This window comes from Bos indicus x Bos taurus, chromosome 26 (assembly GCF_003369695.1).
Source record: "Bos indicus x Bos taurus breed Angus x Brahman F1 hybrid chromosome 26, Bos_hybrid_MaternalHap_v2.0, whole genome shotgun sequence".
In the NCBI taxonomy this organism is placed as follows: domain Eukaryota; kingdom Metazoa; phylum Chordata; class Mammalia; order Artiodactyla; family Bovidae; genus Bos; species Bos indicus x Bos taurus.
Window position 1 is genome coordinate 5,065,311 of NC_040101.1, and position 22,537 is coordinate 5,087,847.

At 50.8% G+C, this 22,537-nt stretch overlaps 1 protein-coding gene across 2 annotated transcripts in view; it reads right to left on the reverse strand.

Moving 5' to 3' along the window:
- Positions 1-6,044: 6,044 nt before the first annotated feature.
- DOCK1 (dedicator of cytokinesis 1) overlaps positions 6,045-22,537 on the reverse strand; it is a 554,660-nt gene continuing 538,167 nt past the window's right edge. The window contains exons 49-52 of one of the 2 annotated variants that reach the window (XM_027528650.1): positions 19,438-19,636; positions 15,424-15,577; positions 12,603-12,760; positions 6,045-7,226 (exon numbers count right to left, since the gene is read on the reverse strand). In XM_027528650.1, the coding sequence (XP_027384451.1) occupies positions 7,131-7,226; positions 12,603-12,760; positions 15,424-15,577; positions 19,438-19,636 (607 nt within the window). In that variant the 3' untranslated portion in view covers positions 6,045-7,130. The remainder of the gene's footprint in view (positions 7,227-12,602; positions 12,761-15,423; positions 15,578-19,437; positions 19,637-22,537) is intronic. The other variant, XM_027528651.1, reaches the window with a different exon arrangement.

The window sequence follows — 22,537 nt, forward strand, 5'->3', positions numbered from 1 at the left end:
GTTCATGTACTGTTGAAGCCTGGCTTGGAGAATTTGAGCATTACTTTGCTAGTGTGTGCAACTGTGCAGTAGTTTGAATATTCTTTGGCGTTGCCTTTCTTTGGGATTGGAATAAAAACTGACCTTTTCCAGTCCTGTGGCCACTGCTGAGTTTTCCAAATTTGCTGACATATTGAGTGCAGCACTTTCACAGCATCATCTTTTAGGATTTGAAATAGCTCAGCTGAAATTCCATCACCTCCACTAGCTTTGTTTGTAGTGATGCTTCCTAAGGGCCACTTGACTTCACATTCCAGGATGTCTGGCTCTAGGTGAGTGATCACACCATTGTGATTATCTTGGTCATGAAGATCTTTTTTGTACAGTTCTTCTGTGTATTCTTGCCACCTCTTCTTAATATCTTCAGCTTTTGTTAGGTCCATACCATTTCTGTCCTTTATTAAGCCCATCTTTGCATGAAATGTTCCCTTCAGATCAGATCAGATCAGTCGCTCAGTCGTGTCCGACTCTTTGCGACCCCATGAATCGCAGCATGCCAGGCCTCCCTGTCCATCACCAACTCCCGGAGTTCATTCAGACTCACGTCCATCGAGTCAGTGATGCCATCCAGCCATCTCATCCTCTGTTGTCCCCTTCTCCTCCTGCCCCCAATCCCTCCCAGCATCAGAGTCTTTTCCAATGAGTCAGCTCTTCACATGAGGTGGCCAAAGTGCTAGAGTTTCAGCTTTAGCATCATTCCTTCCAAAGAAATCCCGGGGCTGATCTCCTTCAGAATGGACTGGTTGGATCTCCTTGCAGTCCAAGGGACTCTCAAGAGTCTTCTCCAACACCACACTTCAAAAGCATCAATTCTTCGGCGCTCAGCCTTCTTCACAGTCCAACTCTCACATCCATACATGACCACAGGAAAAACCATAGCCTTGACTAGACGAACCTTTGTTGGCAAAGTAATGTCTCTGCTTTTGAATATGCTGTCTAGGTTGGTCATAACTTTCCTTCCAAGGAGTAAGCGTCTTTTAATTTCATGGCTGCAGTCACCATCTGTAGTGATTTTGGAGCCCAGAAAAATAAAGTCTGACACTGTTTCCACTGTTTCCCCATCTATTTCCCATGAAGTGGTGGGACCGGATGCCATGATCTTCGTTTTCTCAATGTTGAGCTTTAAGCCAATGTTCCCTTGGTATCTCTAATTTTCTTGAAGCGATCTCTAGACTTTCCCCTTCTATTGTTCTCCTCTATTTCTTTGCATTGATGGCTGAGGAGGCTTTCTTGTCTCCCCTTGCCATTCCTTGGAACTCTGCATCCAAGTAAGTGTATCTTTCCTTTTTTCCTTTGCCTTTAGTTTCTCTTCTTTTCTCAGCTATTTGTAAGGCCTCCTCAGACAGCCATTTTGCCTTTTTGCATTTCTTTTTCTCGGGGCAATTCCATCCTTCTGTCTTCATATTTAATTCCCAGTGATCCTCCCTCAGGGAGGCATTGCTTTCCCCAAGGGGTGATCAAGGGAGGAGAAGCTGCAGCCATGGGCCCCATCTCTGCCCACTCTGTCTCCAGGGCAATGATTGAGCCTCCTCTGGAGTCTGTCAAACCAAAGGAAGCAGCGTCTCTTTACTCGAAGGCTAAAATAATATGAAGAACCCTCACATTACTAATATTTCTGAAACACTGAGAGATGAGTCTGATGTTCCTTCTCTATGATGATAGCTTTGCCTTCCAAAGTTTACTTTTCAGGGGAAAAAACTTCAGCAAGGCATTAAAAACCCACGTACATCATCTGTGTTCCCTGCAGAGAAATCAAAAATATGTAGGAGCTTAAAAATAACCCTGCCTTTTCCAGGTAGCTCCTCACTCGATATTAAGTGCCCTCCTCTCCAATGCAAGTGTTCATGATGCTAAATTAACTGTTAACAAGCACTTTAAAATAGTATAAATTATGCTAATTCAGAAATATTCCCGTTCCCAAACTGATTATTTTTAACCTCCCAAATTGCTGTGCTTTTGCATCAGCAGCTGAGGAGTCGGGGCACTGTGAGCAGGCATCTTTCTGAGTGACTTCTGAATTCCTGGCCCTTTCCACACATGGTTTCCAGGGACATCCCTGGCTCATGCCCTGTGCCCTCTGGCTATGCTCCGTTGTGATTCTGGGAGGCAGAAGGACACCTCCAGCCCTGACCTGTGCTGAGTGTCATCCCTTAAGGTCAGGGCCACGTGGGAAAGGTCATCTGCTTCTGCCAGAGCCGCCATATGGGATGGAGGGCTCTCGTTGGCTTGCTGGCCCCTGCTGGGGGTGTACATTTCTCCCCACTCACGCCTTCCCCCAAAATACATCACAGACTCTGATGGTGAGTGGCAGAGGAGTGTGTAATTTCTTCTGTTGTGTCTCGTCACAACAAAAATTTGAAGCGACGGACGAGCTTTACAGCTCTCGGATGGACCAGTGTTACAGCTCCGTGTTACAGCTCAGTTTTATTTAGAAAATAAAGGAAAATACCTCCTTGAGGCTTGAGGGCATGATGACCCAAAAGATGCAAAGAGAAGAGAGAGAGACAGAGACCCCGGCCCTTTGGCCCCTCTTTTCATGTCTTTTCCTCCCCCCTGGGCCTGCCCTGTGTAAATTGGGCTCACCAGGAGTGCTGTTTGTTCTACCTGAGGTCCTCACTCTGGTCCTCAGACCTTCCTTTGTTCTATTTTCATGGGCTTTTCCCTTCCTTGTCTTTTAGCCACCACCATTCTGGACCCTGTTTTCTATTCTAACCCCCTAATGGTGAGGACACCCCCAAAGTCTGTGTGAAAGGCCTCTCTGCTCATCCTTGCCTGGTCTTCACCACATGTCCTTCAACAAACTGAGCTGCCTGTTGGGTGTCCTTCAAACACACAAGGCCCACTCCTGCTGTGGGGCATGTTGCTTTCACTGAGGTGTAGCCATAACGAGGCTTCATTTAATGGAGTGAAGTTTAGCAAAACCCAGAGCCATATCTTCTTCCTTTGAGGGAGAGTCCCACCTGCCCCTCTCTTGCCCTCAGCTCCCCATCCTATGCCCCCCCCCCCCTTCCCCAGCATGGATGCCCATCTTGCTCTTGTCCCAGTCATGGCCTAAAGGCAGAATTGTTTAGGAAAAAAGGGAAAGAAAGAAAAGAAGCTTGATTTTTCGGAGCATGAAATCTCTGAGAAAGTCCTCACAGAGGAATCAAATGTGCCTGGAGTCACCCACGATGAGAAGCAAGTCCACTTGGGGAGACGTGGAGGGGACCCCACAACTGGACGCCACCCAGCTCCCCAGCCTCCCTGAGCCGCCTCCTCCCTGCGGGTCTTCCAGCCGTTCCTTCACAGTGGGGGGCTCCCCCTCATATCTGGGAGGTAGCAATTACTGCTCCTCCCCACTCCTGACTCTCCTGCAAGTCTGTCCAAGTCTACTCATTCTCCGGGTGTCCCCCAACGTCTGTGTGAAAGGCCCCTCTGCTCTGCCCTGTTCTGCCCAGTGCTCACCACTTGTCCTTCAACAGACTGAGTCCTACTCGGCTGAGGTCTCATCCATCCCCTAACCAGACTCTGAGATCCATGAGGACAGGACTGGGTGTCTTCTAGGGCATTGTGCAAAGTACCTGCCATGGAGCTGTAGACATGCTCAAACTGTTTCATAAAATGGCACAGCCAGTTACAAGAAAGGAGAAAGAACAGATGAAATTCGGCCCTCCCCAATACTAAAAATGTGCTGTGCTCAGTCGTTCCATCGTGTCTGACTCTTTGTGACATTATGGATTATAGCCCACCAGGCTCTTCTGTCCATGGAATTCTCCAGGCAAGAATACTGGAGTGGGTTGCCGTTTCCTCCTCCAGGGGATCATCGCCACCCAGGGATTGAACCAGCATCTCCTGCATCAGCAGGCAGATTCTTTTTACCACTGAGCCACCTGGGAAGCCCTATATTGAAAACAATTGTTAAGTATTAGCAATGGCTAAACAGGTGGCCCTGGAGAAGGCAAAAAACAGAGAGAGTAAAAGGAATATATCACTGCATCGAGAGAGGCAAGCTGTGCCCTGGAAACTCCTTCTAGAAGGAATGCCTCCAGAAGACACTTGACACAGAGGTCAGTTTTTCCTTGACTAGTTCTGTAGCCCAACCTTGATTTAAAAGGCAAAAAAATAAAAAATTAAAAAACTGTGTCTGCCTAGTTTGAGAAGTTCATTTTTTAAATAAATACTTACATATTTATATTAGGAAATTTCTTTAACACATGTAAAATGTGTCCACGTTTCCTTTCTTGTTAGATTTGCCATGCACCCAGCCCTCTGGAGCCCAGTGTGGAATTCCTGGCGACTGGGGGGATGAGGACATGGGGGAGGGCCCTGGGTGGGATATGCAGTCCAGGGATTGTCCAGGGAGACTTTGTGGGGTAATTCGTGGTGCAGGGCAAGAACTAGAACCCAGATGCTGTTCTAGAATAAAAACAACCATTTCCAAAGGGCCAGGACTGGTTCTATAAATTTCAGCTATAGCTTCTGCTATGTGAAGTGCTGACTATCCAAAAACTCCCTGAGGCCAGGGGCTGGCCCCTCCCAGGTGGGTGTGTCCTTGTAATCATTTTAGGATGGTGGTGAATAGCCAGTTTCTAACATACTCAGAGAAGGCAATGGCACCTCACTCCAGTACTCTTGCCTGGAAAATCCCATGGATGGAGGAGCCTGGTGGGCTGCAGTCCATGGGGTCACTAAGAGTCGGACACAACTGAGTGACTTCACTTTCACTTTTCACTTTCATGCATTGGAGAAGGAAATGGCAACCCACTCCAGTGTTCTTGCCTGGAGAATCCCAGGGACGGCGGGGCCTGGTGGGCTGCCATCTATGGGGTCGCACAGAGTCGGACACGACTGAAGCAAGTTAGCAGCAGCAGCAACATACTCAGTGGAGGATGAATATTCATATTCGTCAGAGAGTAAAAATTCAAGCAGAAAAAAAATCCATGTTCACGTGTATCTAAAATGTCCTAGGGTGGACTGGACATTGAAGACAAGTTCAAATAAACTGGGGCACCAGCCGTTGAGCCAGAGGAGGCTCCTCTGAGTCTCCTGGGTTCTGTCACAGCCTCCTGGGAGGCCTGGCTGGAAGAGACAGAGTCACAGCCTGTGTTTGAGCCAGGACACATCTGGATAGCATACAGGACTCCAGTGCCTTCTCTGTTTCTTACCATCTAAGCTTCAGAGAAACCTGGGAAGTCTGATGCCTCTCAAGTGAAATGGCACATCCCAGGAAATGAAGCCCTCGCTCACGTTGGACACTGAGAAGGTTAAAAGGAGAGGTTAACAAGGCTTAGCCAGGGGGCCCTGGGGTTGGGTTGAGGGAGTTCCAGCCTGAGCCAGGCTCAGCTCTGCTCTGTCTGTAAGGACACATAGACAGAGGGTCCTGGGACCTGAGTGCTTTCTGGGCTCTGGGTCCCAGACAGTTAAACAGAGATGAAGAGCAGTGTTTGAGGAAGATGCACACGTGTATAAACATGGATCACAATGCTCTTTAAGAAGGCAGTGTCAGCTACAGATTGGCACTCGCCATCTCCCTCTACAAGGATTAAGTCAGGTAGATGCTGCTGCAACTGCTGACCTTCAACACTTCCGGAAAAGAGTTCAGGGTGTAGAGCAGAAATGAGGCACTCTTTGCTCTGGAACAAACTGGCAGAACAGGTCTTCAGATAGTTTTTCGGGAGCCGATTTTATGAGCCCAATTCTTATATCTCCTCATTTCTAGAAAAGCACTAAAATCCTTCATGGGGATCACTGCTCCTCGTGACTAACAGAAGCCTCCTGCAAAAAATACGTGCTTGACTGCACGTACTCCATTGACCTCCCGCTGCGGTCTCTGTGGAGCAGTCTCTGAAGTGCTATCTGAAGTGCTGTCTCCCTGGCTATAGTTCTCACTTTGCCCCAAATAAAACTTAACTTGCAACTCCAACTCTCACGATGTGCATTTTCTTTTTTTACGTCAGGAGCAGAATATAAGCAGTGGCTTTTATATTCTCCATCAGGGGATAATAACATAGAATGTCAGACACTGAGACTTTTTAAACAACAGTTTATTTTTTGTTGTCAATGATTAACTCTTGGGCCTACTAGAAGAATATCATGATTATAGTCAATAAAAAAATATAGATGATAGAATAAAATATTAGGTTATACAAAGTTAGTTTTTTTTTTTTTTTTTTTTAAATCATTGTCCAGGAACATCTTTAGGGCTTGTGCTTTGTGGAGGGGGGAAAAAAAAAAACAAGAAAATTTAATTTGTGTTTCTTTTTTACACTTCCCTCAGTTACAAGTTAAGAACACATATTGAGAATCATTTGTGGGTGCCTAGGACAATAAACAGAAGGACCACAAAAATTAAAACAAGTTCTAAAGACCCTCATATATACAAACTTCTGTACAGAATGAGCCCAAGAAGAATTCACCCAATTAAAACCATCGCCTGTGGTCTACATATCCTTTTTTTAAAAAGAGAGAAAATGGATCTTCCTACACTCATACTTACTCTTTCCACTTGATCCAGTATTTTTAATGGTGTCTCCACTCCATAAATTAGTAACTGTTCAGTAGCAGAGAAATATCCTATTTTAAATTATACCAAGGGAAATCAGGAACTTCCCGGAAAGGGCTGACCATAGTTGTCTAAAGGAGACTGAAGGAGCCCTCAACCCACAGAAAGCACACCACCAGGTGAAGGCAGGAGCATTCCGTGAGACATCCTGGGAGAGTCACCTGGGGTCTAGTGGGGAGCTGAGGACTTGTCCACTGTTAGTACACAGTTCTAAACTCTCCTTCCTGTGTTCTGCTCAGGTCAACTGGGCTCTTTGCTAATGTGTCATCTGGCACAAACAGGAAGGGCTTTTGGGCAAGACTTAGGCTCTTCCAAGATGGACACACTCAGACGCTGATAAACACAGCCGCGTGTCCCGGGCCCGTACCCGCCTCCTTACTCCCTGATGCTAAAGCCCGCTCACCCTGTGGCTGGAGAAGAAATCCTGTTAGGGAAAAGCAATTGCACTAAAGGTCAGACATCACAGGCCCCATGAGGTAAACGCCAGACGTGGGAGGAGATGTGAGGGAGGGGAAGAATGCCGGCTAGCCCTTCGGGGGATGCCGCGGCTTCACTGCACGATCCCCGAGTCCACAGAGGTCTGCTTGCGCGTCGTCTTGGGAGGGGGCGGCGGCGGGGTCTTGCTGGGCAGAGGAGGAGGCAGATGCTGGAAGACAGAAAATGAGGGGATGGCTCACTGCTGACGCTCTGGCAGGAGAGACGTGGTCTCTGGGAGGTTCTGACCTGGTAGGGGGATGGGCAAGGGAAGCAGCCCTGGGTGGGAACATCCTCTCCCTGCAATGCGGGGCTGGCAGGTCACCACTCTCAGGACTGGGCTGCTGGTGGCCACAGGCCTTTCCAGGGTTTCTGATGAACCACTTTTCACAAAGCACACACATCAGACATCTGAACAGCCTCTGAGAAGTGTAGCCACTGCTCTTTGGGTGGCGGTCTTAATCGTGCATGCTTGCATGTTCTGTTGTGTCCGACTCTTTGCAACCCCGTGGACTATAGCCCGCCAGGCTCCACTGTCCATGGGATTTCCCAGGCAAGAATACTGGAGTGGGTTGCCATTTCCTTCTCCAGGGCGTCTTCCCCACCCAGGGATCAAATCCGTGTCTCTAGCATCTCCTGCCAGGTCTTCAGTTGTGGCGTGTGAACTCTTAGTGGCAGGATGTGGGACCTAGTTGCTAAGACCATGGACAGAACCCAGGCCCCGAAGTGCAGGCGGATTCTTTACCACTGAGCCACCTAGGGTGGTTCTAAATCCATGTGCTCTTGATCGAGGGGCGCCTGGAAATGGACTGGTTTCAGAATTGGGCAGTTGAAATGGTCAAGAACAAGGGAAGGGGGACAACGCAGGACCCAGGGCCACCCAGGCAGCCTGGCCACGTCACAGCTGAGCCCCCCTGGGAAGAGGACCCACAGGCCCTTCCTTACGTCCCTTGAAGATGCTCAGGGACAAACAAGTCCTCGGAGGTGCTCTCTGGAGCTGGGCCAGAGGCCTGCCGTGCTCTCGGGAATGGAAAAGCCACACGAGAGAGGGTCAGCCGGGCTACACTGGCCCCTGCGGCCACCATCCCCCTGACCTGTTGACAAAACAGTCTCTCTCCCACAGTCTCTTCTGCATTGGTAAATAACGGGGATGAGCAAGGTTGAGGGAATGTTTAAACTCTTCATGGAGGAAGCACAGTTTATCAAGAAATGGCTGCAGCTGTCTTCCAATGCTACAGATAAACATTTGCAAAGCAGAACCAGAGACACAGACGTAGAGAAACAATGTATGGACCCCAAGAGGGGCAGAGGGGGTGGGATGGATTGGAAGATTGGGAGTGACACACAGACATTCCTGCATATAAAATAGATAACTAATGAGAAGGACAGGAAAGTCTGCTGTGGTGCAGTCCACAGGGTTGCGAAGAATCAGACACAACTGAGTGACTGAACAACAACGAGAACCTAATGAAGAGCACAGGGAGCTCTGTGATGACCTGAATGGGAGGGAAATCCAACAAAGAGGGGATATATGTATCTGTATAGCTGATTCACTTTGCTATATAATATAAACTAACACAACATGAGAGTCCCTTGGACTGCAAGGAGATCCAACCAGTCCATCCCAAAGGAGATCAGTCCTGGGTGTTCATTGGAAGGACTGATGTTGAAGCTGAAACTCCAGTACTTTGGCTACCTCATGCAAAGAGCTGACTCATTTGAAAAGACCCTGATGCTGGGAAAGATTGAGGGCAGGAGGAGAAGGGGATGACAGAGGAGGAGATGGTTGGATGGCATCACTGACTCAATGGACATGGGTTTGGGTAAACCTTGGGAGTTGGTGATGGACAGGGAGGCCTGGTGTGCTGCGGTTCACGGGGTCGCAAAGAGTCGGACACGACTGAGCAACTGAACTGAACACAACATTATAAAGTAACTATACTCCAATAAAAAATTTTTTTTAAGTTTTTTTTACAGAAACAGGTGGCTGGCTGGATATAGCCCATAGTTTGCTTTTCAATCTCAAGAATGAATTTACAACTGTAATGGTGACAGGAGACACTGAATGGACCTGCCAGAGTGTGAGTGACCAAGGGCAGCTCGTGCCCTGCGCTTGGTGGGCATGTGACATGCACGAGAGGTCACGTGTTGACCACCTAGGTAAATGAATGAGTGAGTGAACAGATGAATGCATGAATGAGTGAGCAGACGAAGAAATACACAGACCAGGATAAGCAGGCACGAGTCACAGGCAGAACAAAGCAGAGGGGCTGGCAGAGCACTGTCCTCTGTGGGTGAGAGTGCGCTGTTAACAGCCTCTCAGGGCAGGCACACGTTCAGCTCAATGTGAGAAAAGAAGTTTCAAAGGCAGGATGGTGGCAAGGCAGCGTCTAACTCATCACCCAAGTTCTTCCTAATTCACAGGCAAATAAATACTAAAGTGACCCAGGGCTTAACAGAGAGAAGAGAGTCAAGGTGGAAAACAGAACTGATATAATGATTTTTAGACATCGTAACAAGAGAGGTAAAAGAATAGATTTGTAGTGCTCAGTCATTAAGTCCTGTCTGACTCTTTACGACCCCATGGACTGTAGGCCACCAGGCTCCTCTGTCCAGGGGATTTCCCAGGCAAGAACACTGGAGTGGGTTGCCATCTCCTTCTCCAGGGGAATCTTTCCAACCCAGACATGGTAAGAATGGTCAAAAGAGGGACTTCCCTGGTGGCCCAGTGGCTAAGACTCCTCGCTCTCCATGCAAGGGGCCTGGGTTCTATCCACGGTCTAGCAACTAGACCCCACATCCTGCAACTAAGAGTTCACACGCCACAACTAAAGATCCTGTGTGCTGCAACTAAGAACCAAATAAATAAATGAATATTTTTAAAAAATGATGACAAAAAGAGAAAAAGAATGGTCAAAAGAAACGTTGATTTCCAGGTCTGATGAGATGGTTGCTGGTTTATGTGTGGAAGTAGACAGTAAGTGTGAGCCATTTTTAAAGAAAGGACGATTTAAAGTGGCAACAGCTAGACAGCTGACTCCAAGCCTGAGGGTGATGACAGGAGGCTGTGGACCAGCCCCCAGAGCAGGCGAACGATCGTAGTCCTACAGCTGATCTCAGGGCCTGCCAGGGAGGCGCCCGCGGACACCGGGTGATGACACCCTGGCCCACAGGCCTGTGTCCTGAAGGCGCACTCATGCTGCAGGTGAGTCAGAGAGCAGACCAAGAGCAAGGAGACTCGGGTGATTAATATCGTGGCATTCACAATGCCTTTACACATGGAGCCAGAGCTGGTGTGTGTTTGCCCTTCCACTAACAGCTGCGGTGGCTTCCAGGTGGCTCAGCAGTAAAGAACCCACCTGCCAATGCAGAAGACACGGGTTTGATCCCTGGGTGGAGAAGGTTCCCTGGAGAAGCCAATGGCTACCCACGCTGGTATTCTTGCCTGGGAAATCCCATGGACAGAGAGGAGACTGGAGGGCTACAGTCCATGGGGTTGCAAAAGGGTTGGACATGACTTAGCAACTAAACAAAAACAATACAATGCAGAAACTGAGATCATCAAATGTCTCCCCTGAATTGACCTGTAACAAAAATGGATTTGCTCTCATTTTCAAGTTCAGAGTTTTCAGTGTCGGGAGACCCGGAGGACATTCTTGTCTTGCTTTTCCAGTAAAATACAGGTATGAAAGGTGAGGGAATCAGTTAACTCCACTGTTAGGAAAACAACACCCCAACCAATCAACGTGCCCACTCGGCTCCCTGGGTCTCCTTTTATTCTAACCTGTGGTTAAAACCTGTGGGAAGGGTCAGGCTTACGCTTCCTCAGTTGCTACCAACCATTCCAGCTGCCTGGCCCCTTCTCCAGGTCTGGCCCCCCATTGTGGAATCTCGAGGGACAGAGAGCTGATTCGCAAGTCCCTTGGAAGTACAATCCATTCCTTCAGCCCTGAAGACGAAGCCCCACTGCTTATTTGGTTTTCTTACACAAAAGCAATAATCAAATAAATATGGTGTTGTGGTGATCTCAGTTGCTCAGTCGTGTCCGACTCTTTGTGACCCCACGGACTGTAGCCCGCCAGGCTCCTCTGTCCATGGGATTTCCCAGGCAAGAATACTGTGGTGGGTTGCCCTTTCCTTCTCCAGGAGACCTTCCCAACCCAGGGACTGAACCTGAGCCTTTGTGTCTCCTGCACTGGCAGGCAGGTTCTTTACCACTGAGCCACCTGGGAAGCCCTGTCAAATAAATACAGTGTTAATAAATCCCCTGTCTTTTTCACTCCTCTCACAAGAAGAGAGAATAAACTTGCAAGAAACTTGGTGAGAAAGTTTCCATTAAAAAAAAAAAGAATGATATAGGATTTATATTGTTTTAGAAGGGGAAAGAAAACCCACACCTTGCTGTTATGCAAACGATCTTGGCCATAGAGCCAGCTCGTGTCTCTGACGTCTCCAGGAGCTCGGCTGCTGTGCAACTTACTTTATGGAGACTGACCGATTGATTGCCTGAGTCAGGGAGGCTGCTTCCCTCTTCAGCCCGCAAGGCTTCCATTTCGCTGGGCTGTGAGCAGCGTGGCCGAGGGATGGAAGAACCTGGACGCAGATCTCCCGGCACCGTGGGGTCATTTCAGAGGCACACGCTGACCTCTGCATGTGGCCAGGCCAGCCAACAACAGAGCTGCCCGAGTGACCACAGCCTTGAGAAGCAGGAGAGAAGGTGGGGGACCTCAGAAGAGTGTTTCTAGAGCTGCCAGCGGGTTAAAGTGGCTTTTTCGGGGTTTTAGCTGATATTTGCATCAGTAGGCAGGCCCAGAGGCCTGAGCAGTGAGCACACATCAGACCAGATGAATGACAACTTCCATGGGGGGACCAGCCTCAGGACTGATGCGTAGGAGGGCCCTAGTTGGCTGATCATGCTGGTGACAGCCAGCACCCCGAATCTACGCGGGTGGGGATAGGTCCCAGGGCTAGAGGCGGGGCTAGGAACGGGCAGCCTCGAGGAGCTGGGTTGTGCTCCAGCTGGAGCCAAATCTCGTGCTCGGCTACAGTTTCTTTGTGTGGCGCGCACCCATCCTCACCCACACACGGCCAGTGGGAGAGCGAGGCTGCCTGGAATCAGGCTGGGACCAGGGCTTCTTCAGGGCAAGGGCAGTGTCCAGGAGCACGACGTGTCCCCCGCGTGTGGCGTCAGCCAGCTTCTTCAAATGACAAATGTCTTCATACAAAAAGCTACTTTTCAAAACCAAACTTTCATAAGAACTGCACCTCAAGGGCCATGACCTCCAAGGTCACGAGAGTGGCCCCTGGACGCACCAGCTGGAATTCTCCCCGCTCTGCACGGTCCCCCTGGGAATGTACGTTCCCATGGTGATGACACAGGAACCCCAGGCCACATACATCCGCGTTCTAACCACTGCCACAGCTTTCCTGGAAATCAAGCCTTGGCTTGTCCAAAGTAAACACGCCAACATCAGGAAGAAAGGAGGAGGAACTCCTGTCTTGTGGAGGGAACGAGAGGATGGATCCACGTTCCTGAGCCCTGACTTACCCTCTGATGAGGAGGAGGGGGTGGGGGCGTTGGTGAGCCCGTCAAGTCCAGGTTCTCGTTCAAGGTCCCGTAGTCTGTGCTGGTGCCTTTGAGAGGCAGAGGGGGCGGAACCTCAGCCACATCCAGCCCGGCCACGGTCATGCCGTTCAGCTCCAAACCTGGAAGAGGGCGAGAATGAGAACCACACCCCCAGCCCCACTGGGAGTGATGAGCATCCCTACACGGCTGCTTCGTGTCCTCTCGGGAGTGGCAGGGCAGCGGGAACCCTTTATCCCCCAGAAATGCCCGTCAATGGGCAGCGAAGAGATCGGGAGGGGGCAGAGAAGGCTGGGGCTGCGTCCCCTGCAAGGGAATGTTCCAGAAGGAGAATCACAGGATGCTGAACCCCGAGCTTAAAGGGTGGATCAGACCACTGGAAAAACAGCCACGTCCACCTGGGACCCCTCTGGTCCCTCCTCGACTGCCACGCCTCGGGGCATCTATACAGCTCGCGGGTCACAAGGACCATATCCACCTGGAGCGTTCCGAATCCGCCAGGTCACTGCCCCAGCCTCCTACAGGGAGCTGCACTCAGCTGAGTCCAACGACACAGCTCACACCAGCCCATCTGCCTGTCAAAACCCTCACAACAGGAAAAGCCACGACCCTGCGAAAGGCAGGCATGAGCGGCAGCTGCCGCTGCGACTGCGGCTTTAAACAATTCAAAGGGAAGCAGCGCTGGTTTTTTAAGTAAGCTGAAAAGCAGTCGTTTTCAAGGGGGAGTGGTCATTGGGACAATCTACTTTCTCAGCCTTTGTTGAGACTCTGAGAAATCATCTGCCTTTTACGTTAAAGACAGAAACGGGCATTTTTGTTGTTGGGTGTCCTCCCCGATGATGCAGCAGATGGAGAGTCATTAGGAGTCATTAGCGTGTTCCCTAGGACGAGGGGTGTCAATTGATAAGGAGGCCTTGCGGTTGAATCGAGGCGTGAGAAGGTAGCCTCTGATGGAATGGTCGCTCTCCTGACTGGCTGGCTGGTTGCTTTTACTCTGGCCTTTATTTAAAATCTGCCACTTTAATCATTTTTAAGGGTAGAAGTCGCACTGTCTGTTTGAGCCTGTGTGTCCAGGTCTCCGGGGTCAATGTCTAGGGGCGGGCTTACTGGGGGTGATGGTGACTCTGTGTTTAATTTCAAGGGACCAGCAGAGCGTCCTCCACTGCAGCGGCAACGTGCCTATTTATTAACTACTTATTAACAAAATCAATAAAATATTTGTGAAGATCTCAGGTTACAGCGTAAGGATGTATGAAGTGAAGCCAGGACACCCCCCTGGAGACTGTCTCCCTTCTGACGCCCAGCAAGGCCTGGCTCCCTGAGGCTCATCCCCGGGGTAGCCCTGACTCCCGACCAGAGACAGTCTTGGGAATGGCTGCTGCTCCCCTTGCAGCAAGAAGAAAGCAGGAGCTGAGGACGACTGTTGGCGGCCGGCACAAACCACTGCCTGGGGCCGGGCTCCCCCCCACCGTCTCCAGCCACAGGGAGGACAGTGGGTCCTCCTGGCTCTCTCGTCTGCTGCATCCTCAGTTCCTGCCACCTCCTTCCTGCCAGGACGTCACCTCTCTGGCTGGCCTGACTTCAGGGGTGAAAACTAGGGTAGAAGTGGCATCCCTCCACGATTCGCATCCACTCGGAACCTCAGAGGGCTTCCCAGGTGGGTCGGCAGTAAAGAACCCGCCTGCAATGCAGGAGACACGGGGGACGGCAGGTTTAAATCCAGGTCAGGAAGACCCCCTGGAGAAGGAAACAGCTACCCACACCAGTATTCTTGCCCAGAAAATCCCACGGACAGAGGAGCCCGGTGGGCTGCCATTCATGGGGTTGCAAAGAGTTGGACACGACTGAGCACACACTCAGAACCTTAGACTTTCTTTGAAAAGAGGGTCTTTGCAGAAGAATCTGGAGATGAGATCATCCTGGATTTATGGGGAACCCTGAACCCCATCTGCAGTTTCCCATAAGAAGAGGAGAAAACACAGAGCCTGGGAAGAGAGGGGTGAGGGGACTGGAAGAATGAGTATACAAGCCAAGGAACTCCGAGGGCTGTGGGAGTCCACCAGAACACCAGTCCCCAACCTTTTTGTGGAAGACAACTCTTTTCCATGGACGCAGGGGTGGGGCCAGGGATGGTCTGGGGATGATTCAAGGGCGTTGCATCTACTGTGCACTTTATTTCTATCATTACTACATCGGCTCCACCTCAGGTCATCAGGCGTTAGACCCTGGAGGCTGGGGACCCTGTACTAGATGGAAGCAGGACTGGAGACACCTTGATTTCAGACTCCTGGCCTCCAGACTACGAGAGAATAACTTTTTGATATTTGGGGCCACCAAGTCTGTAGGAATTATGCTGAGCAGCCCTAGAAATCGGGCAGAACTGGAAGGTAAGTTCTACCCTTAGCCCCTCAGCACGGCCTGGAAGGGCTCCTTCCTTCCCATTCCTCCTGCACACAAAAAGGTCCCTTCCCCACCGTGTGGGCTGCATCATCTCATGACAAGAAATGGGGGATGCCCCACGTGCTCTCAAGTCACCCCCAGCACACAGGAGGTCCGGAGCGCTGGCCGGGTCCTGCACTGTCCACCCAGGGAGCACAGGAACCCGGGACTCAGCTGTGGCCTGACCCGCTCCAGTCCCGGGGGACACTCCCCAAAGTCAGGGGCTCACCAACACTCTCTCCGGCTGCTGGACTGAAAAGAAGCCGGTCTAAAGTGACAGCCTTCAACAGAGGGGGGAGGTCACAGCACAACGTCAGGAATTCACACGGGACGACGTCTCACTTACTGGACTGCAGGCTGAAGCTGAGCTTGGCCCTTGGCATGACTGGGGGCGGCGTGGACTGGGAGGATGGGGAGGACGGGGACACCGAGAAGCGCCGCTCGCCCCCCATGGCGTTGATCACCTGGCTCTTCGGTCTCTGGGGCCGCAGAGGGCTGATCTACGTGGGAGGGACAGAGAGAGTGTGGTTAGGGTCTGTCCTAGGTGGCTCAGAGCCACCTGCCAATGCAGGAGATGCGGGTTTGATCGCTGGGTCTGGAAGATCCCCAGGTGAAAGGCATGGCAACCCTCTCCAATATTCTTGGCCGGAGAATTTCATGGACAGAGGAGCCTGGTGGGCTACAGTCCATGGGGTCAGGAAGAGTCGGATATGACTGAGCCGCTGAGCCCTGAGCAGACACTGGGCTGACTTAATGCCACTTCAACAATTCCTCTGTGGAAATCCTGACCTGCAGCGCCGGTGCAGATGACCACATCTGGAAACACGGTCTTGCCGACGGTCAAGGTCGGGTGTCGCTGTTACAGCAGATCCTGATCTAGTGTGACTGGTGTCCTTATAAAGTGGGGAGATTTGGACCCAGACACAAGCGCACGGGACGGTGCCATGTGAAGATGAAGGCAGAGATGCAGGGAGAGGGGAATGCTGGGCGAGGGGCTGGAGCAGACTCCCCACCACAGCCTCAGAGGAAGACAGCCCTGCTGGCACCTTGGCCTTGGACGTCCAGCCTCCAGACTGTGAGACCATCAGCCTCTGCTGAAGTCACCCAGCCCGTGGGATGCCGTTCTTGCGGTCCCGGCAAACTAACCCAGGCCTCACCCCAGTCTCCTTGACACAGTCGGGGGGGATGACACATCCGTGTCTCCTGAACAGGAATGTGATGAGGTGTTGGGGAGAGCCCCACCGGGTTGGGAGTGGACTCAATGACCTGTGCAGTGACCAGAACGCCCCAGGGGACTAATTTCTTGGCCTTTCTTGGCAGGTGTGTTAAAGTCTAGAAACTTGCTGAAGGATTCCTTCATTCACCTTCTCTTTCTTCTCTCAGGCTATGCTACGACTGAATAGGAATTCTTTCTACTTCTCATTGCATTTGTCTTCCCCATCTCTGACTTTCAGATGCACCTGACGTAAAGAAATTTTTATTTCTCTACGTCTTACAATTTGGTCTCAGATTGTCAGGTCTGGGGGAACATGAGCAGTCCAAAATACTCTCAGGTAGGAGTAACGAGGACAGTTATTAACCCAGCTGAGAAAGAAGAATCAAGATTTAGGCCCCAGGATGGGCAGGGCTTCAGGCTTGGCTCCCGGGGCAGGGCGTGCGGATGGGCCTGCTGGTGAGGGCCAGCTGCAGAGTGGGTGGGCGGCAGCGTGTTCCACTGGGTGGTCTGCAAAGGCAGGGGGAGGCTGGAAGGCTTAAATCCTTTTGTAAGCAGTGTGGTTGAGGGGACACTGGCCAACAGGCTGGCTTCTGGAACTGTCCAATGCCAACAAAGCAGATCCCGGAGTCCAGGTGTCACCGCCCATCTGCAGAAACAGCCCACCTGCTGTGGAAGGCCTGGGACAGCCTGGCTGGGCTTAGGGCTCCCCTTGGGTGCATGTGTGTGGGGACTGAAGATGGATCCAGGGTGCTCTTCCCACCCTTCCCTTCCCATCAGGGGACATCCTGACAGTTCAAGGGGCAGGGGATGGTTTACTGGTGAGATGCAAATGGCACGTGGAGGGCCCCTCCCCCCTCCAGGTCCTGAGAGGCTCAACTAGAGGTCATGACATTGCTGATGATGCGAATTCAGGTAGGAAGCTGAACTCAGCCCCAAAGAGGAAGTAGAGAAAAACCTCTGCAGAAGTGTGGAGAGGGGGCAGGTGGGTGCCCAGAGTGCAGCAACCCCAGGGGCCCAGGGCACCATCCTGGGGATGGGGCTGCTGCTGCCACTCAGTCATCTTCGCTCCCTGAGACCCCTGCCTCCTGCCAACCCACTCTGTCCTGCAGCACCCGGCTGGTCACGGGCACATGAAGGCTTGAACGGGAAACTCCAGGTGCCCAGCTGGACCCAGAGACCTTGCCAGCACCTGTCACCCAGAGGACAGACTGGGACCTTGCTAGACCAAGAACAGCCAGCCTGCCTCCGGCAAGAAGCCAGAATGCATGGCCCCTAGCACGCAGCTGTGGCTATTCTGAGACTCCTCAGAGGCTGACAGCAGGGGTCAAGGTTCTGTGCCCTGACCTCGGTGGGTTCTGCTGCGTTTTTGGAGAGCACTCGGGCCCGCTGGAGTTCGGGGGGTGGGAGTGGTGCTTTGGGCTGAACTCAGCCTGTCTCTGCAGGAGAGCGGGACCACGGCGGGGAGGGACAGAACTTATACTGTGACGATGGCCGAAGCTGGCACATCCTTTGTCTTCTTGTCACGGAACTTGATTTGGATCAACTCTGCCACTTGGCTCAAATTCTCTGAGGCCTTCCGCTTTACCATCTTAAAGTAGAGCTCAAAGAAAAACGTCTGACACACTTGCTCAAGGTCTGCACTTAGCAAATGTTCAAAAAATGTTGCTGTTAGTTTGCCCATCCGGGTAGGGTGTCTGGACACTTGGGAGAAGGAAGGGGGTGCTGGTCAGCCCCAGCAGTGTTGCTGGCCACTCGGCTTTCCAGAAGAGTAGATGGAGCCCACAGTGGTGGCGGGGGAAGGGGCGTCATGAGAAACCTCTGGATAGCACCACGTGAGGTCACATCTGAGTGCCAGCCAGCGGCCAGTCCCTTCCTGAGCCCTGCACCCTGGGCCGCCTGCTTCTCCCATGAAACACTGAAGCCCAGACACAGTCAGAGCTCTGTCCAAAGGCCTCACAAGAGCATTCGCCTTCAGGAAGACCGTGTGTGGTCTGGGGTCTCCTTTCTCCTCTAGACACCCAAGCAGCACGTGACTGCTGGTCTCCATGACAAAGGGTCTGGATGAAACATGCCTTCTGGTGTTGAAGATACAAGCAAGCAGTGAAGTGTGTCTTATTAAACGGTGGCCCCACCTGAGCCCTTTGATAAGCAACCGTTCAGTAACTGCCAGGGCGGGTCAGGGGTCGGGGGCTTCCGCCCAGGGCAGGCACATTCTTGGGCACTGTAGATGCAAACGGCCTTCCACTGCAAGGAGGTGGTAGCTCCAGGCCCAACTTAACCTCTGAAGCTGATGGCCTGAGAGAGCCTCCTCTTTGCTTTGTCTCCAGTCTACAAATAGCACGTTCTGAATAAAGTTCAGCCCAGAAGCTGCCCTCAGTTTGCGACACACTGCTGGGAGCGTCAGCTGGCATCCCTCCCACCCCCGCCCCAGCCCAGGCCGGGAGGAGAGCGTGCACTTGGCTTTCCCTGTTGCCACACACCCTGGTCTCTGGAATGAACGAGAGTCCCTGGGATCCGTTTTTAATGTCAACTGACCAGCATGAGTTAAGTCCCCCCAAATCCTTGTGAAAGATGGCCAAGGGATTTAAGCATGGAACAGATGAGGCGAGGAGGATAACACAGAACCGCGTATGGCTAGCAGAACCTGTGGGAAGGGGCTCTGGGACTCTAGCTGAGCGGATTATAACACTCCCGCCGAACACCGGCTTACCATTTCTGGTCAGGAGGGGGTGGGGGAACGGCATTCGCTGGCCTGGAATTACTGTTTCCTGACAACACAAGCACCCTGCTCATCTCCTGAGACATCTGGGTGTCTAATGAGTGAGCCCCACTTTGCTGCGGAGCCCGGAACCCTGTGGGTCCCGCTGATGGCTGCCCCCCTCCCCCGCACCTGGCCCTGGAGGATGGGGGGATGGAGGGAAAGACCAGCATCCTCCAGAGAGACGCGGGCCTGCTCTGAGCCTCTGATGTCCTGGAGCATCTGTTACACAAGGGCAGGGATGCAAGAGACCCTGGATTCTCAAATGACAATTCACAGCCCATTCAGTGAAATCTGATGGACAGCCCCCTCGGCAAAATGTGGAGCAAAGACAGGCCCCCTGCGGCAGCTACCGATGAGCGAGGGAGAGCTCCCTGTGAAATTACCGTTTCTGAAAGGATCACAGCCTCAGATTGCTGCAGGGGAATGTCGGTGGGTTTAAATTCTTTATCGAATATCTCTTGATGCTTGCTGTTCCTTTTTTCCTTCTTCTTGTCCTTCTTCTCTTTGTCAGGGTCATCCTTGTCCAGCTTGTCCTGGGACCGGGAGTGCATTTTCTTCGGCAGGAGGGGTTCCAGAGCGAACCTAAAGAAAATGTTGTTGGTTTTTTTTTTTTTCAATCAATGATGCCTTTCTAGGAGAAACTGTTGCTTTTTGCCCTGCGGATCCATGTAAAGTCACTCACAATGAATCAGGTGCTGTCTGGGGACCGCCCAACTTTACAAGGAAAGAAATAATTTTGAAAGGAAGCTCAAGGGCCACCTAAGATACTTATTACCGATTGCCATGGTGACGGTCTTGCATCGCGATAGAAACAAACTGGGGGAAAAACACAACATGGACAGGACGAAAGCCTGATTGGACTACGGGATGACGATATTCGGAGATTATTGTTGCTTTATGGCCGGAGGAAGGTATTTGAGATCTATTTCCAAAAGGAAGTTCTCACTTTTTAGAGATTCACACTGCCATACTTATGAATGTGAACAGGAGAAACAGGCAGATGCTGATGCAAAGAAATGTCTGCATTGGTACACAGGGAGCTTCCACTCGAAAGCCTTTGATGGCTCAGTGAGAAAGAAGTCAACTCTAGCTCCCAAAGATGTGGAGTTGCCCTGAGATTTTCAGCCAAGAACTGAGCTTGAGAAGGAGGATTTGGGTCCCAGGTCTGCCACCTACTGGTAAGGGTCCACTGCCTCTGAGCACTGGGGACTGGACGACCCATTCACAGAATGAAAAGAAAATGGTATTTAAAAAGAGATGTGACCTATTCAAAGAAGCGAGTCATATAGTCCTATAGGAGAAACAGCACATACTGTGATTTCTGATTAGAGTGTTTTTAAAGTGTGGTCCACACCTCATTCCTATATGGTTAAAAAGAAGCAAAATGGTCTGCTGAGAGGGTTCATGGAAGCTCCTTGCCTTCGAGCTGCTCAGGCAGTCCCAGAGCCCCATGGGAGGGCAAACTCCCTCCCCCGTAACGTGGGATAAGAGGCCAGGTTCCCAAGCCAGCCTATGAGAGCCCCTGGTCCTCACTGCGACCTTCCAAGCCTGACTTCCCAAAACAGCCAGAGAGTAAATTGGTTTCCTCGAGGGGAGAATGATCCTAGGAGAAGGCAACTTAGAAAGCTGGTCGCATTTCCATCCTAGCTGTGGTTTCTTTCAAATTTACTTGTGAACAGGAAATGGAGAACTAAAGCACTGCTCTAATCAAAACACCATTCCAGCAGCTTGGCTCCCTAACATGAGCGAGGTACCACAGACATCCACACTGAGCTGGGTCATTCAGAGAAGCACATTTCACATCCAGGGAAGATGCTGACCGCTGAGAGAAAGAATCACATCCCCTTAGTTTTGTTAAAAAAAAGAAAAAAACTGGATGGGCAGAGGGATTTGAACAGTAATGGTATTGAATGTAGGCATTGATTATCAATAGCTGCTAACATCACTGCAAGAGAGATAGTCAGGCACAATGTCCTTCTGAATGGAAGAACCTATGAAGTCATCCGGCCCCCAAATCAAGCCTGAATCTGTACAAGTCTCTAGATGGGACCACCCACCTGAAGGAAATAGGAGGGACATGGAGATAGAGTCAATAACACTGTCGGGGATGCAGTCAGAAAAATCTGGATTGCACCAGCAGCAACCTGGAGTTTTCAACAAATAAATTACAAGGAAGAGAAATGAAAAGAAGAGAGTGGAAGGAGGAAATCTCTTGATTAAAAGAGAACTATAGAGATATGGCAGGGCTGCCCAGGTGGCGCTGGTGGTAAAGAACCCGCCTGGCAATGCAGGAGATGTGAGAGACTCGGGTTAGATCCCTGGGTCGGGAAGATCCCCAGAGGGGGGCACGGCAACCCACTCCAGTATTCTTGCCTGGAGACTCCCATGGATGGAGGAGCCTGGTAAGCTATAGTCCATAGGGTCGCAAGGAGTCGGACATGACTGAAGCGATCTAGCATGTATGCAAAGAGGTATGGCAGCCAACTCCAAAGTGGGAGTCTTATCTGGATCAGTTTCAAACAAACTAAAAAAAAAAAAAAAAAAAAGCCATTTATGACCCAGCTGGAAATTAAAACCAATATCTGATGATGGTATGGAATGACTGTTCATTTCTCACCTGTGCTAAAGGGAGTTTTTTTTTCTAAGTTCCTACCATTTAGAAAGCCACACTGAAATGTTTACAGATGAAATCACACGATGCCTGAGACTTGCTTTGTGTGTAATATGGAGGAGGGAGAGGGTGGAGTACAGACTGAAAGAAGATGGGCTGGGAGGTGATCACTGCTGAAGCTGGCTCACAGGTGATGGGCACAGGGCCTCGTTATGCTATTATGTTTCCCGTGAAACTTTCTCATAATAAAAACCTGAAGATGACTGATGGAATACACCAGTGTTGACTTTGATTATGAAGGCATTTCGGGACATCTAGATATGCAATTAGCAATAAATCAACATCCATTAGGTGTTAAATGTTACATCTCTTATAAACAACAATAATAATAAAAAAAAACCTTCATTATTTTATTCTAGGTTTTACAGAACTTGAGACAATTAATAGAGGGAAATAAAGGATTAATGGACATCTTCTAGCTCGGGGTGAAACCTGTGCTGTGAAATCCAGACAAGTACACAAAGCACCAAAGAGGAGGCTGAGCTGGAAATGTTTCACAGGATGAGGCAACTGCCGGCAGGTGCACTTTATTCTGCACGTCACCAGTGCCATCTGGGACCAAAGTCTCCCTTTTTCCACGTTAGTTGGGTAGCTAAGGGTGACAACCCTGTGAATGAACGAAAATCTGGACTCTAATAAAGACGCCTTCTAGTTTAAGGTTAAACATATGGCTCCAGGGGAGGAGACAATGGTTTCCACTCCTGCAATCACATGTGCAGGACGGAACTCTTCCATCTAAAACCTCTAGCTCACTCTTTGCTCTCGCCCCTACATTCCTGGAAATATAAAACCCTTTTCATAACTAGCCTGGG